Source organism: Eriocheir sinensis, chromosome 7, assembly GCF_024679095.1.
Source record: "Eriocheir sinensis breed Jianghai 21 chromosome 7, ASM2467909v1, whole genome shotgun sequence".
Lineage (NCBI taxonomy): Eukaryota > Metazoa > Arthropoda > Malacostraca > Decapoda > Varunidae > Eriocheir > Eriocheir sinensis.
In genome coordinates, this window is record NC_066515.1 from 15,608,356 (window position 1) to 15,622,040 (window position 13,685).

The 13,685-nt window shown below is 42.1% G+C and overlaps 1 protein-coding gene across 4 annotated transcripts in view; it reads left to right on the top strand.

Moving 5' to 3' along the window:
- The window catches only part of LOC126992873 (glutamate receptor 4-like), a 100,680-nt gene that overhangs the window by 74,230 nt on the left and 12,765 nt on the right, over positions 1 to 13,685 (top strand). For all 4 annotated transcript variants that reach the window (XM_050851709.1, XM_050851712.1, XM_050851719.1 and 1 more), the window contains one exon: positions 2,664 to 2,833. In XM_050851709.1, the coding sequence (XP_050707666.1) occupies positions 2,664 to 2,833 (170 nt within the window). The remainder of the gene's footprint in view (positions 1 to 2,663; positions 2,834 to 13,685) is intronic.

Consider the following 13,685-nt stretch of genomic DNA (forward strand, 5'->3'; position numbering starts at 1 on the left):
GCGTCTACACACAGGGCTCATACCTCATGGAGGCGGGCGAGCACCGAGCGTCACTAAGATCCTAACGGCAATGCGCAGTGCCGAGTGATCATTAAGCTTCCCTGAACCCAAGTGATCCTGATGCTTCGGTACCAGTACCGATAGCAGTTATCGATACCAGTACCGGCGAGTGATCATTAAGCTTCCTGAACCAGTGATCATGATGCTTCGCGGTACCAGTACCGATAGCAGTTATCGATACCAGTACCGGTACCTGGTATCGATAACTGCTATCGGTACTGGTACCGCGAAGCATCATGATCTTCGCGGTACCGGTACCGATAGCAGTTATCGATACCCTGGTATCGATAACTGCTATCGGTACTGGTACCGCGAAGCATCATGATCACTTGGGTTCCGGGAAGCTTAATGATCACTCGGTGCTCGCCCGCCTCCATGCGGCATGGGCCCTAGTGTGTAGACGCTGAGTCACTGCCCCGCTGACCGTCTCCCCAAGTTCCCACCATTTTGTCCTGCTTTCCGTTTCCATCACAGCTCCCATTTCCATTATTTGATTTATTTATTGGAGTTACTGTATAATTCTTCATGTCCGATTCTTTTTCTTTTTTAGGTTGCTAATAAATATTTTTATTGTTATTAGACTATGATCGAGTACATCCATAATAACTATACATGCTATTTTTTTTCGAAAAAATAAATATTCACTTCATTCAGAGAGAGAGAGAGAGAGAGAGAGAGAGAGAGAGAGAGAGAGAGAGAGAGAGAGAGAGAGAGAGATTTACATAGATTTACATAGAAAATTAGACCACACAGACCCCATGGTACAGACTAGGTGATCTGTCCTTAAACCTAAGTGATTTTACATTAATCAGAAGGCTCCTAAACGTTGCATTTCTACTCTAGTTGATATTAAGTTGAAGGAAGAGAGAGGGTTTTCTTTACAGGAAATTTGTTTGGGAATTTCATCAGAAGTCATTAAGAAAAAAAAACTCCTTTGGGTACCGGTACCGGTACTAACGGTACTTGAGTTTTCGGTACCGGTACTACCGGTACTCAAATTAACGGTACTTGCCCATCCCTACCAACTGCCTGCCGGCGTCCCCCAAGGCCCTCGTGTGCGCCCCAATCACAGGCCTTCCCGCTCGGTGACGTCACTTCCTGGCGGGAACCTCAGGCAGCCGTAACAATATTACGCCTCCATATTGTACTTAAGGGACGAACTACATGTCCCTTATCCATAATATGAAGGCGGAAAAACTTAGAAGTAATGAAAAAGTGGTAATGGTAGTGAAAAGGCATGTTATACATACGGACGATGTGTTTACATGGCGACGCCTTTTTTTTTTTTTTTTTTTTTTTTTTTTTTTTTTTTTTACGTTGTTGCCTATTGCGCCGGTAGGCATCTCCCCGGTGGGGCCTGATGGTCGGCCCAAGGCTTCTTCCAGGTGGGGCCTGATGGTCGGCCCAGCCCGTTCTGGCGCAGGCGAGTGTTTATAGTGGCGCCATCTTGCATTGGCTCATGCTGCCCCCCGGAACTCGTTCTTGATTCGCTTGGACGGCTTCCTCTAGAGTCCGGGTTGATGGGTGGTCTTCAGGACAGCATGTGGGTAGTTTTAAGCCACTCGGCGGTGACTGAAATATCCGAGTGGTAGCATGAGGATTCGAACCCGCGTAGTCTATCACGCGGTGAATGTGGGTCCAGTATGCTACCAGTTCGGCCACCGCCTACCCATCAGCAATGTGAGCAGCGTTGCCAACGATCCGGTTAGCAATGGTACGCTAGGTTAGCGATGGTACGCTTAGTTAGCCATTAGCCCACGCATGTGAGACCAGGTCCACCACGCGTGGTTATTATTTTTTTTTAGAACACGCACCTTTACCTATACTATACCCGGCCCAAACCTTCACAAAACCCTTTGGGTAAAGGTGCGTGTTCTAAAAAAAAATAACCACGCGTGGTGGACCTGGTCTCACATGCGTGGGCTAATGGCTAACTAAGCGTACCATCGCTAACCTAGCGTACCATCGGTAATAGTATTAGGTAAAGGTGCGTGTTCTAAAAAAAAAATAACCACGCGTGGTACACCTGGTCTCATGCGTGGGCTAATCGCTAACTAAACGTACCATCGCTAACCTAGCGTACCATTGCTAACCGGATCGTTGGCAACGCTGCTCACATTGCAATGGCGTCGCCATGTAAACACATCGTCCGTATGTATAATATGCCTTTTCACTACCTTTACCACTTTTTCATTACTTTTAAGTTTTTCCGCCTTCATATTATGGATAAGGGACATGTAGTTCGTCCCTTAAGTACAATATGGAGGCGTAATATCGTATTTTCGAGGTGCGGAGTGATTTTCAATAATTACCGATTTTCCATTATCAGTTATCGGGTATCGGGAATAAGGTTTTATGTTATCGTGCCCAGCTATGATCATATCTTTAATGATGTTTTGGCAGTTTTGCTTGTTTTCTTCCTTCCTAAGACTCGAGATGGAAGTATCAAGAGATCCCTCAAACCAAAATTTATGATCCCTTTGGCATCTTCTGTCTTCTTTTTTGTAGGAGTAGCATATTGCAGGAATTATTATTATTATTATTATTATTATTATTATTATTAAAATAAGTAAATTTTCTTCTCCCTGTCTCCCCTAACCCAGCATTGGGAGGCTGCACCAGTCCGGCCTTCTACAATTGCTGTACAACAACGTCCTGGGCAAGGCCTCGCACTGCCTCGACACCATCAGCACCACGGCCTCCACCAAGGACGTAAAGCTACGGCCCCTCGAGTTGCAGGACTTCTACGGCATCTTTGCTCTGTACGGCGGAGGTCAGTGTTTGTCTTCGGCCCTTTTACCCACACTCCTTTTTCTCTTGCACTTGATTGTCAGCTTTTGTTGTCTATTTTCCTACACATTTTGTCGTTATCTTTTTCTCCACTTATTCACTACTTCATGAACATCACCCTTCATACTCTAAGCTGTTCTCCCTGACACGTTCCTTCAATTATAAACTTTACAACAAACCATTGCACATTTCTGCCGGCATGTGCTATTTTACCCTACGAATAAATATGAATTCCGTAATGTATGACAGATAATGACTGCCGGGAACGTTCAAGGGCATCGAACAGTGTATATTTCAACGCTACATGTAGTAATGGTGATGGCAGCACTGCTATAGTCTTTTTCTCTTTGTCACCCAATGCCTGTTGGGTCAAAGACTGCCACCGATGCTTTGATCCCAAAATTCTCTCTCTCCATGTCTGTCCATGAACTTTCTTGTCGCTCCACGTCTTTCATTTTCTCTTCTCCCCTTTTGACTGCCTCCTTTAAATCCACTTTTCCTGGACCTTGCTTTCGGTCTTCTTTCTTGCAGTACCCATTCCAGTGCCTGCTTTGGTAGCATCCTTTCTATGCACGTGTGCTGTTGAGACACTGCAGGAGGAGGGTCTTTAGAACAGAGGCGGGCAACCTTTTCGAAGCGAGGGCCACAGGAGACTTTTGGGAGCAAACCACAGGCCGGAGTGAGAAACGAGAACCCTAAAGTAAAAAACGTGAAAAGTGAAAAGTGAATACATACAGATCAGTGCTGCTTGCCATGAAGAAGTGTTTCAATGTCTGGCACGATGGTTGAGGTAGACAACATGCAGAATGATGTCATTGAGGTGGAGGGGCGAAAGTTTGGAGCGAAGTCGAGATTTTGTGTCCTTCAATTTGGAGAAAATCATTTTGCAACTGTAGATGCCTCGATGCGTTGAACATGCCCAATGTATATTGGAAAAGTTCTAGAAGGGAGGACGAGGTCATGGACAATGGACAGTGGAGAAGAGGTACAGAAATTCGCACTGAGTTCATCTTTTCACTGTAGCTCCACCAATTCCATCTGCCGTGGGGCAAGGGCAGTGTCCACAGGGAAGTCCAAGGGGGCGGTGAACAACTTGAAGTCCACAGCCACTTAACATCAGACAACTATAATAATAGTAAAATAGTAATAATAATAATAGTAATAATAATAATAATAATAATAATAATAATAATAATAATAATAATAATAATAATAACAGGTTTATTAAGTTCTGGCAGCCATTAGGCTGAAAATATACCAATAGTAGATACAAGGAACTCATACTAGGCGACACTAAAGGGAGAGAGAGAGGAGGAGGGTTTGGGGGGTGTTGGGGAATGCTAAAAATAAAGCCAAAAAGGAGATGGAGAATGGCGTGACGGGGGCAGAGGCGATAGCGACGAGGTGCTAATCTACACCGCGGCCCTTGGGTTGACAGGGCTGTCACTGCTGGCCAATGTTTATCATTCGTACTATCACCGGCACTTCAGTTAGTTTGTATCGGCCAGTACATGGCGCACTGATGGGGGTAAATGTGGTGCATGGTGAAGCGGGTGGGGGGAGGAGTGTCAGGTGACAAGAAGTGGTAGTGGCGAGGATGGTGAAGCAAGATGATGCCGAATTTCCTGAGGGCGTCCTGGTGCCTCTCAGAGAGCCTCGGGAGTCAGGGCATTGTTGTCAGTGTGGTAATCAGGGCCTAAAATGACCCTGAATCCCCTCTTCTGAACCCTCTCAAGCTGCTGCTGTTGAGTGAGGATCAGAGAGGATGACCACGCCAGGGAGACATACATGAGTTTTGGCAGTATAAATTATGTGAATATACTGCATAGCTCAGCGGCCGGTCCCCCCAGCGCCCTGAGTCTGTTAACCGTTTTTAAGCGTTATTTTTAAGGTGGATTCGTATTAATTGTTAAGTTTAAGGCGCGAACTGTTATCTCACTCGTCACAGGGCCGGTGTTACCGTGGCTTGCTTCACAAGTTGATTGTAGTAGGTGAGATAACACAATAGCCTTTAGTTAAGTGCAGTGGCGTACCGAGGGGGGGACCATGGGGCCATGCACCCCCCCCTTTTGCAAAGAAAAATAATAATGAATAAATAAATGTTACAGGAAAATAATAGGAATATGTATTTTAGTATTACGATTACGAATGTGTGTGTGTGTGTGTGTGTGTGGAGCGAGAGCTCAGTGGCACCGACTGACCTAGTTATTTTCCCTTTGGTTTTGTTTTGAGTTAATGGTAGGATATAAGGTGTGCTCTGAGTGAGAAAAAGTAAAGTGTTAAATGATGGGTTCATAAAATTGTGTGTAGAGTGCGATGTCAAGCTGTCAACTGAAAGCGGCGGAGGGGTGTTTGTAGCGGGAGCGGGGAGACAGGAAGAAGAATACGAGATTTGGATGGCTCTGGCAGAGATGGAGAACACGAAAGTCGTAAGTGTGCCTTCTCTCCTTCTTGCCTCTCATATTTACTTGATTTTAGGTGTAAGGTGCAGTCAAAGTGATTGGAGGACTATATAATTATACTGTAGAGGCACCAAGTGAACTTGTCTGGTGACAGTGACGAGTATGTACTGTAATATGATTCTGTATTATGACGGGGAGAGTGGCAGGCGACGTGAGACGCGAATGGGACCTGTAAGGTCGACCTTTGCCGCTATATTACCACCTTTAATGACTGTTTTGTGCTTGACAGTGGACAGTGTAGAGTGGCTGAGTGACTATTGTGTGTTCAGCACTTGAACAATGGAGCTGCTGAGTTGAATAAGAGCAGGTGATCTATTTTGAGAAACATTCATTGACGACGTAGGCTCACGTGACCGTAGCCTATTCATGTTATCCGTATAATATTTTCTGACCACAAATTCCAAATTTCTTAAAATTATGATTGATAGACTTCACTTTCTGTTTATGTAGTAATTTTTTTACTATAGCTTGTGTCATTTCTTGAATTCACGCAGGCTTGGGATTTGTGCCTTTCGATCCATTCTTTACATATTTCCTCCTTGGTCAGAAAACGCTTCACGTACGTACTCTATCTGGTGTAAGAAAGTCACCACTGACTCGGCTGATGCCCTGGATAATTCAGGTAGGTAAATAATGAAACAATGATTAAGAATAATTACTGCAAAACACGTTAGGTGAAGAATCAGCAGCCAAGCCTAATCTAAAGCAATAAGTGACCCAGGTGTTCTCATGAGTTTGGAAGTGCTCACCTCAGTTCTAAGTGTCACTAAACCCTTGCCAGAAAAGCTGCAGGGGTCACAACAAGAACTGTTGGGTGCTCTTGGAAGTGTAGCTACACAGAGGTGCATTTCAGTCCTATCGGGATGAAAATAAGTTCAACCAACTTTTTGCCCGAGCTAAGGAAAAGTACGGAGATATCATCCAGACGCCTTGAACAATCAGTGGTCATCAGAAACATAATTAAGGCTAACCCTCCAACAGCAACTCCATAGGAGTACTATCGAAGAGCTATTTTTCTCCCATTTTCGGACACTGCTATAGCACAACTCAGGGAAAGGTTTGCATCTAAACACATTAGGAGTTTTTTGTTGGGAAATCTTGTTCCCTCTCTGTCAGTTGATACTGATTTTAGTGAACTGAAGGAGGCAGTTGAATTTTATGGAAAATTTCTTGATGGAGATGCAGATCTCGTTGAAGATGAATATCTACGGGGGCAGAGTTATTGGAAGCGTCGTGAATCTCATGAGAGGTCAAAGCAAGTTGTTGAGACATTGGCATGTGCCAAAAAATTGGGCACATTCAAAATTTTCCACCTTATTGCAATTTTTTCAACCCTACCTGTTAGCACTTTCACCAATGAGCGATCCTTTAGTGCCCTTAAATTGCTTAAAACATACCTTAGGAACGCAGTGAGTGAAAGTCGTTTAAATGGACTGGCCTTACTTTGTCTATTGTGACACAAATCTTGATTATGAAGTCCTTGATGAATTTGCACGTAAGAACAGACACATAAATTTGAGGTAAACCAGTTTCAATGTATTGTTGTTAACAGTAATTAATCTAATTCATCTAGTTATTTTTTTTTTTTATATTCATAAAATACCTGACCCAGTTTCCATGTATCTTGTAAAAATATGTGTTACAGCAGCAGCCTGTATAAACGAAGATTATACATGTTATATGAATATAACATTTTTTTTCCTTGCCAGCATATTACTTTTTTATCAGAATATGTAGTTCTAGAGTAAGTAGTGTTGTTTCGAGGGTAAATTTTTGCAGTCCAAATTACAGAAATGAACAAGATTTTAATAGTAATGTTCGCTCAAGTAACATAAAATTAGTACTTTTAAGATTATATAAATCTCCCAGATTTATGTTGTACTTATATGCTACCAAGAAACTTCTAAAATGTACAATGTATGTATATGTATGTATCAATGCATGTATGTATAAAAAATAATAAATTTACCCTAGCGATCTAATCCGAATCCTCAAGCTGTATGAGATCCCTGCACCTGCAATAATACTGGACGCAAAAAAATTATATATATATATATATATATATATATATATATATATATATATATATATATATATATATATATATATATATATATATATATATGGCTAAAAAACTACCCACATGCTGTCCAGAAGACCACCTATCAACCCGGACTCTAGATTCTAGGATCAAAGATGAGCTCTGGGAGGCAGCATGAGCCAATGCAAGATGGCGCCACTATAAACACTCGCCTGCGCCAGAACAGGCTGGGCCGACCATCAGGACCCACCGAAAGAAGCCTGGACCATCAGACCGACCATCAGGATCCACCGGGAAGAAACCGCAATAGGCAATAATAAAATATATATATATATATATATATATATATATATATATATATATATATATATATATATATATATATATATATATATATATATATATATATATATATATATATATATATATATATATATATATATATATATATATATATATATATATATATATATATATATATATATATATATATATATATATATATATATATATATATATATATATATATATATATATATATATATATATATATATATATATATATATATATATATATATATATATATATATATATATATATATATATATATATATTGCCCCTTCCTTTTCAATTTTCTGGGTACGCCACTGGTTAAGTGAGGTAGTTGATGTGTGGCCGAGCGGAAGCCGTTATAAGCTCACTTTAGTTCACTTTAAGTTCTCTCTCACAGGGACATTAAAAGGTGTGTGGTTTTTAGTATAAAAGTGATATTGACAATTTTACACAAGTTACAACGTTTATGTGAGCGATCACACGAAACGAAAGCCAGCCACACCCAGCGCGCGAACGGAGGAGTCCTCCATTCGCCACCCGTCACTCGTCTCCTCTCTCCTGCTTCTCTCCTCTTTTTATTGCATGTTGGTTCGTCCAGAAAGGTGTGGCTTCCTGTGATGACTTGGGATGATTTGTCATCATTTACTGATCCTTGCTGATCTAGCGTCAGCTCATCACAGTTCCCACGGCCATCAGCTCTGACGTGTCCCATAACATCCTGTGGTGACACTGAGCTTGTGTGTTTCGACACATTGAGTCATATATTCATATATACATGATAATATATATATTACATGTCTGTGCAGCATGTACAGCTTGTGGGAGGCTGCTCTGACAGTGTTGGTGACGTGCTGTTTCCAGTTGAGCTGGTTGTCCACAGTAATGCTGAATAGTTTGGTGGACTGGACAACCTGGAGGTGATGAGCCAACTAACAGCCTCGAAGGTGGCACTCCTCTTTTGTAGGTGCAGACATGCATCACCACGGTCTTGGTGTGGTTGATTGTGGCACTGTTGTCCATCATACATGCCTGAAGGTTGTCAGGCGACACTTGAAGAGGTGCATAGTCTGGACCCCTGTTGTTGACGGAGATGGCAACAGTGCTGTCGTCAATGTATTTCCAGCGATGTGGTGTGTTCATGAGGGCGTTGTTAATGAGCAGCAGAAAATAAAGAGGACCAATCTTAGTGCCTTGCGGGACGCCACACGTCAGTTGTTGAAGGGAGGAGACAGAGCCCTGGGAGTTAACTACTTGCTGGCGGGCGCTGAGGAAATCAGTCAGCCACGAGACAATATTAGAGTGAAGCCCCAGCTCAATGGCCTTAGTAATGACAACAGTGTGGTCTACAAGGTCAAATGCTTTCCTGAAGTCAACAAAAGCAAGGGCAAGGAAGGTGTCACGTTTGTCCAGGTGGCTGTGTATGAAATCTACAAAGCTGACCAGACAATGAGTGGTGGAGGAGTGTTTCATGTTGCCAAATGGAGCGCGTTGATGTGCGCGTGGATATCTGTCACGAGAATGTCTTTGCCTAGCAGCTTCACGTTGAGGGCGTTCGGATGAGCAGTGATGTCCATGAGTAGGGCCAGGCGAGCTAGTATTTGTAAGACAAAGGGATGAGCTTGGGAAGATTCTTCTGACGGAGGAAAGTGGCGATCTCCTGCTGCAGGGCACACACACGGGACACCATGGCCTCACCACAAAACAGTTACAGCCTGTCCTTTTTTGTTTAAATCAAATTGGACAACCAGATCTCGTAAAGGAAAAAGGACAGACCTGGCTACTCTTGCAGAGTGAGGTGAGAAGGGAATGGTTGCCAAACAGTATTTGCAACATGCTGTTTGGGAGGATTTTTCTTTCTGGGTCAAGAACAAGATACAGGTGTTTGGAGGCTTTCTGAACGAAACAGTTCACTCTCTCTGTGTGTGATGAGGGCATGGATGACTTGGAAAATTTGGTGAAAACCCCGCTCAGGAGCATCCAGGTATAAGCCGTCTAACCTATTTTAGATACAATATTTCCTGATATATCCTTACGTATACCTGTTTACAAGGGGTTTGTCCTCTCCTGTATAAAATATGCATCTCACGTAGGTATAAGGGATTTCACACACACAGCCCTTTGGGACAAAGTAGAGTCGCAGCCTCTTCGTCTATTCAGCTCCTGTCTTTTTAATGAGTCTCCCACCTCTTAAATCTCTGCAAGGTTTTCTTCCTTTCAATCCTCTGTCACTTTTTCATGCTAACTGATCTTCTAATCATATAAACTGCATGCCTCCATGGCTCCCCTCAACAGGACTTTTTACTCTTGGTAACTTTTATGTTGTCCAAATTCCTTTTTAAGAGTTAATCAGCATCTTTATTTTTCATTCCTTTTGCTGGCAAACTCTGGAACAGCCTTCCTTCGCCTGTATTTCCACCGTCCTACGGGTTGAACACTTTCAAGAGAGGCATATCAAAACAACTCACTAAATGAATATCGGCTTTCCCATTACAACTACGTACTCCTACATTTATCTATTCACGAAAAGCGCTTAGCGGACTTTTTTTCGTTCGCTCTCTGCGTACCTCGTTAATTGTAAGAGAAAGAGTAAACAAATAAATAATAACACAGCTGTCATAATGATCAGTTTCTTTCAGGAAAGAACTGAACCAACCCTGCAAGAAGGTAAAATAAAAATAAAGCACTTACGTGTAGACTGGACCAACTCTCAATCTGTCTGGTTAAAACTTAATATTGAGTCTGCACCAGAATATCCGAAACATATTGAGCTCCCTCTGAAAGCGCCATTACTGTCCATCAAAGAACAGGCGGGATTTTCCTTACGGTCACTCAAAGTCAGTCATCAGATATTAAATAGCTGACTGACTGACTTCAGGTTAACTCTTGAGAACACTTCAACTGGGACTGACTGAATGAGGGCAAACAAATTTTGTTCGCCCTCATTCAGTCAGTCCCAGTTGAAGTGTTCTCAAAAGTTAATCAACAAGAGATATTCCTGTGTATTTGGTGCCCGTCGATTTGTTTTTAGATCTTATGACATTTTGTTAATGAACCGGCAGACAGACAAACAAATAGATGAACACTGAAAAAATCGCACCTTCCTGGATATGCGGGGGCAAGAGGTGGTGATAATTATCATAATAATAATAATAGATCAATAATTATAATAATAATAATAATAATAATAATAATAATAATAATAATAATAGTTTGAAAAAGCAGTAGTGTAAGAGTGGTAGAGTAGTAGTAGAAGTAGTAATAATTGTAGTAGTAGTAGTAGTAATAATTGTAGTAGTAGTAGTAGTAGTGGTGGTGGTGGTGGTGGTAGTAGTATAGTCCGTTTTATTCCATCTGTCCACTCGTGAACGTAGATGTGGCACCTGCGCTTTATTAGTTCGTGATTGCGTGAAGATTAACTTTATATTTTCAGTGATATATTTGAATGTTTGTGTATACATAAAGCCCTCAAGCCCTCTTATATGAGCCGCAAACATGCCGATTTGCATCGATAATATACCATACAAGCACACGAAAGAACAGCTTATATATCAAACAGTATATAGTCTATACATATAAGGAATTTTAATGTGTTGCATGTAAATAACATGGATGATATTCGAAATGTCTAGCATAACATTCAACAGTTATTATTTACCATTTCATGTTATACTGAATATTAATCGCTATTTACAAACAGTAAATTATTAAAATATCCTTAATTTGCACTTGCAGAGCCAGATGTCTTTAATATGCCTGAAATGAGATGAATTATATGAATTTGGAAAACCATAGATCATTCGATCATGATGTGACTAAGTAGTTACATACTTACTTGACTTACTTGTCGGAAGTTTTGGTGGAATCATCACGACCAACTTGAAATGCCTTGTTGTTTGTTACAAGCTTGTCTTTTCGTGTGCTTGTATGTTAGGTTATCAATGCTAATGACTGAGTTGATTTTTGTATATATTAACATTGAAATGTATTATCGAAAAATAAGCTTGAATGTCTCACAATAGTTGATTTTCAAGTATTCATGAACTAGTAGGAGTAGGTAGGAAGACACCTACCGAAGCGGGCACAAGCTACTCCCAGTGAGGTATATATGGGAAGTGAGGAGGGTGCTGAAGCCCTCCAAAGACCCTTCCCATGTCCTCACTAACCGTTTCCCTATTGTCTCATCAACATCGGAGAGTAGTTCAGCATGCTCTCTAAAGACAGATCCTCTCTCTATCCACACCACACTACATTCACACAACATACACACCTTTTTCCCAAAATTCAAAATTCAAAATGGCGTTCCATAGTAGAGCCTCGGAGTCCCCACCTAGGGGGGGGACCACAAATACCCCCAGGGAGGACTCCCCTTCCGGCTGCCGACTTGAGAGGTGTCTTGATTACTCCTCGAACCTCTTTCTTTTCAATTTCTGCAACATTCGCGGTCATCGCTCTAATTTTCATTCTGCGGAGCACCATCTCTCCTCCGCTAAACCTCACCTTCTCTTCCTCACCGAAACACAGGTTTCTGAGGCTGCTGACAGCAACCTTTACTCTGTTCCCTCCTACTATCTCTATCCTAAATTTCAATTCAAAGCTGGATGTTGCGCTTACGTGCGCAATGACATCACTTGCTCTCGTGCCCACGACCTTGACTCTTCTGAATTTTCCACATCTGGCTAAGACTTCTTTGTCATTCTATTACTACATATATCTGTGCTGTTTATCTCTCACCTAATTCTACTAACTATGTAAAATTCTTTGACTATTTGAACTCTAAAGTGGAGCACATCTTGACCCACTCTCCCTTCGCTGAAATCTCCATCTTGGAAGATTTCAATGTTCACCACCAGCTTTGGCTTTCATCCTCTTTCACTGACCAGCCTGGTGATCAAGCCTACAACTTTGCTCTCCTCAACGATCTAAAGCAGTTGGTTCAGCACCCTACACGTTCTTCCCCTAAACCTATCAACAGTAGTGTTCCACAGGGCTCTGTCCTATCACCCACTCTCTTTCTGTTATTCATCAATGATCTTCTTTCTATAACAAATTGTCCTATCCACTCATACGCTGACGACTCCGCTCTGCATTATTCAACTTCTTTCTATAGAAGACCCTCTCAACAGGAATTACATGACTCCAGACTGGAGGCTGCAGAACGCTATCATTTCCGATTGGGATAAAAGGAACCTTGTGTCCTTCAATGCCTCAAAAACCCTATTTCTCCACCTATCAACTCGCCACAATCTTCCAAACAACTATCCCCTATTCTTCGACAACACTCAGCTGACGCCTTCTTCTACACTAAACATCCTCGGTCTATCCTTAACTCAAAATCTTAACTGGAAACTTCACATCTCATCTCTCACTAAATCAGCTTCCTCGAGGTTGGGCGTTCTGTATCGTCTCCACCAGTTCTTCTCCCCCGCGCAGTTGCTATCCACATACAGGGACCTTGTCCGTCCTCGAATGGGGTATGCATCTCACGTGGGGGGGGCTCCACTCATTCAGCTCTCTTGGACAGAGTGGAGTCAAAGGCTCTTCGTCTCATCAGCTTTCCTATTCTTACTGATAGTCTTTTACCTCTTAAATTCCGCCGCCATGTTGCCTCTCTTTCTATCTTCTTTCGATATTTTCATTCTGACTGCTCTTCTGAACTTGCTAACTGCATGCCTACCCCCTCCCGCGGCCCCGCTGCAAACAATTTCCTACTCAAGCTCATCCCTATACTGTCCAAACCCTTTATGCAAGAGTTAACCAGCATCTTCACTCTTTCATCCTTCACGCTGGTAAACTCTGGAACAATCTTTCTCCATCTGTATTCCCTCCTGCCTATGACTTGAACTCTTTCAAGAGGAGGGTATCAGGACACCTCTCCTCCCGAAATCGACCTATCTATCGGCCACTCCTCTAACTCTTTTTAGGAGCAGTGATTAGCGGGCTTTTTTTTCATTATTGATATCTTTTTTTAAGCCCTTGAGCTGACTCCTTTGCTGTAAAA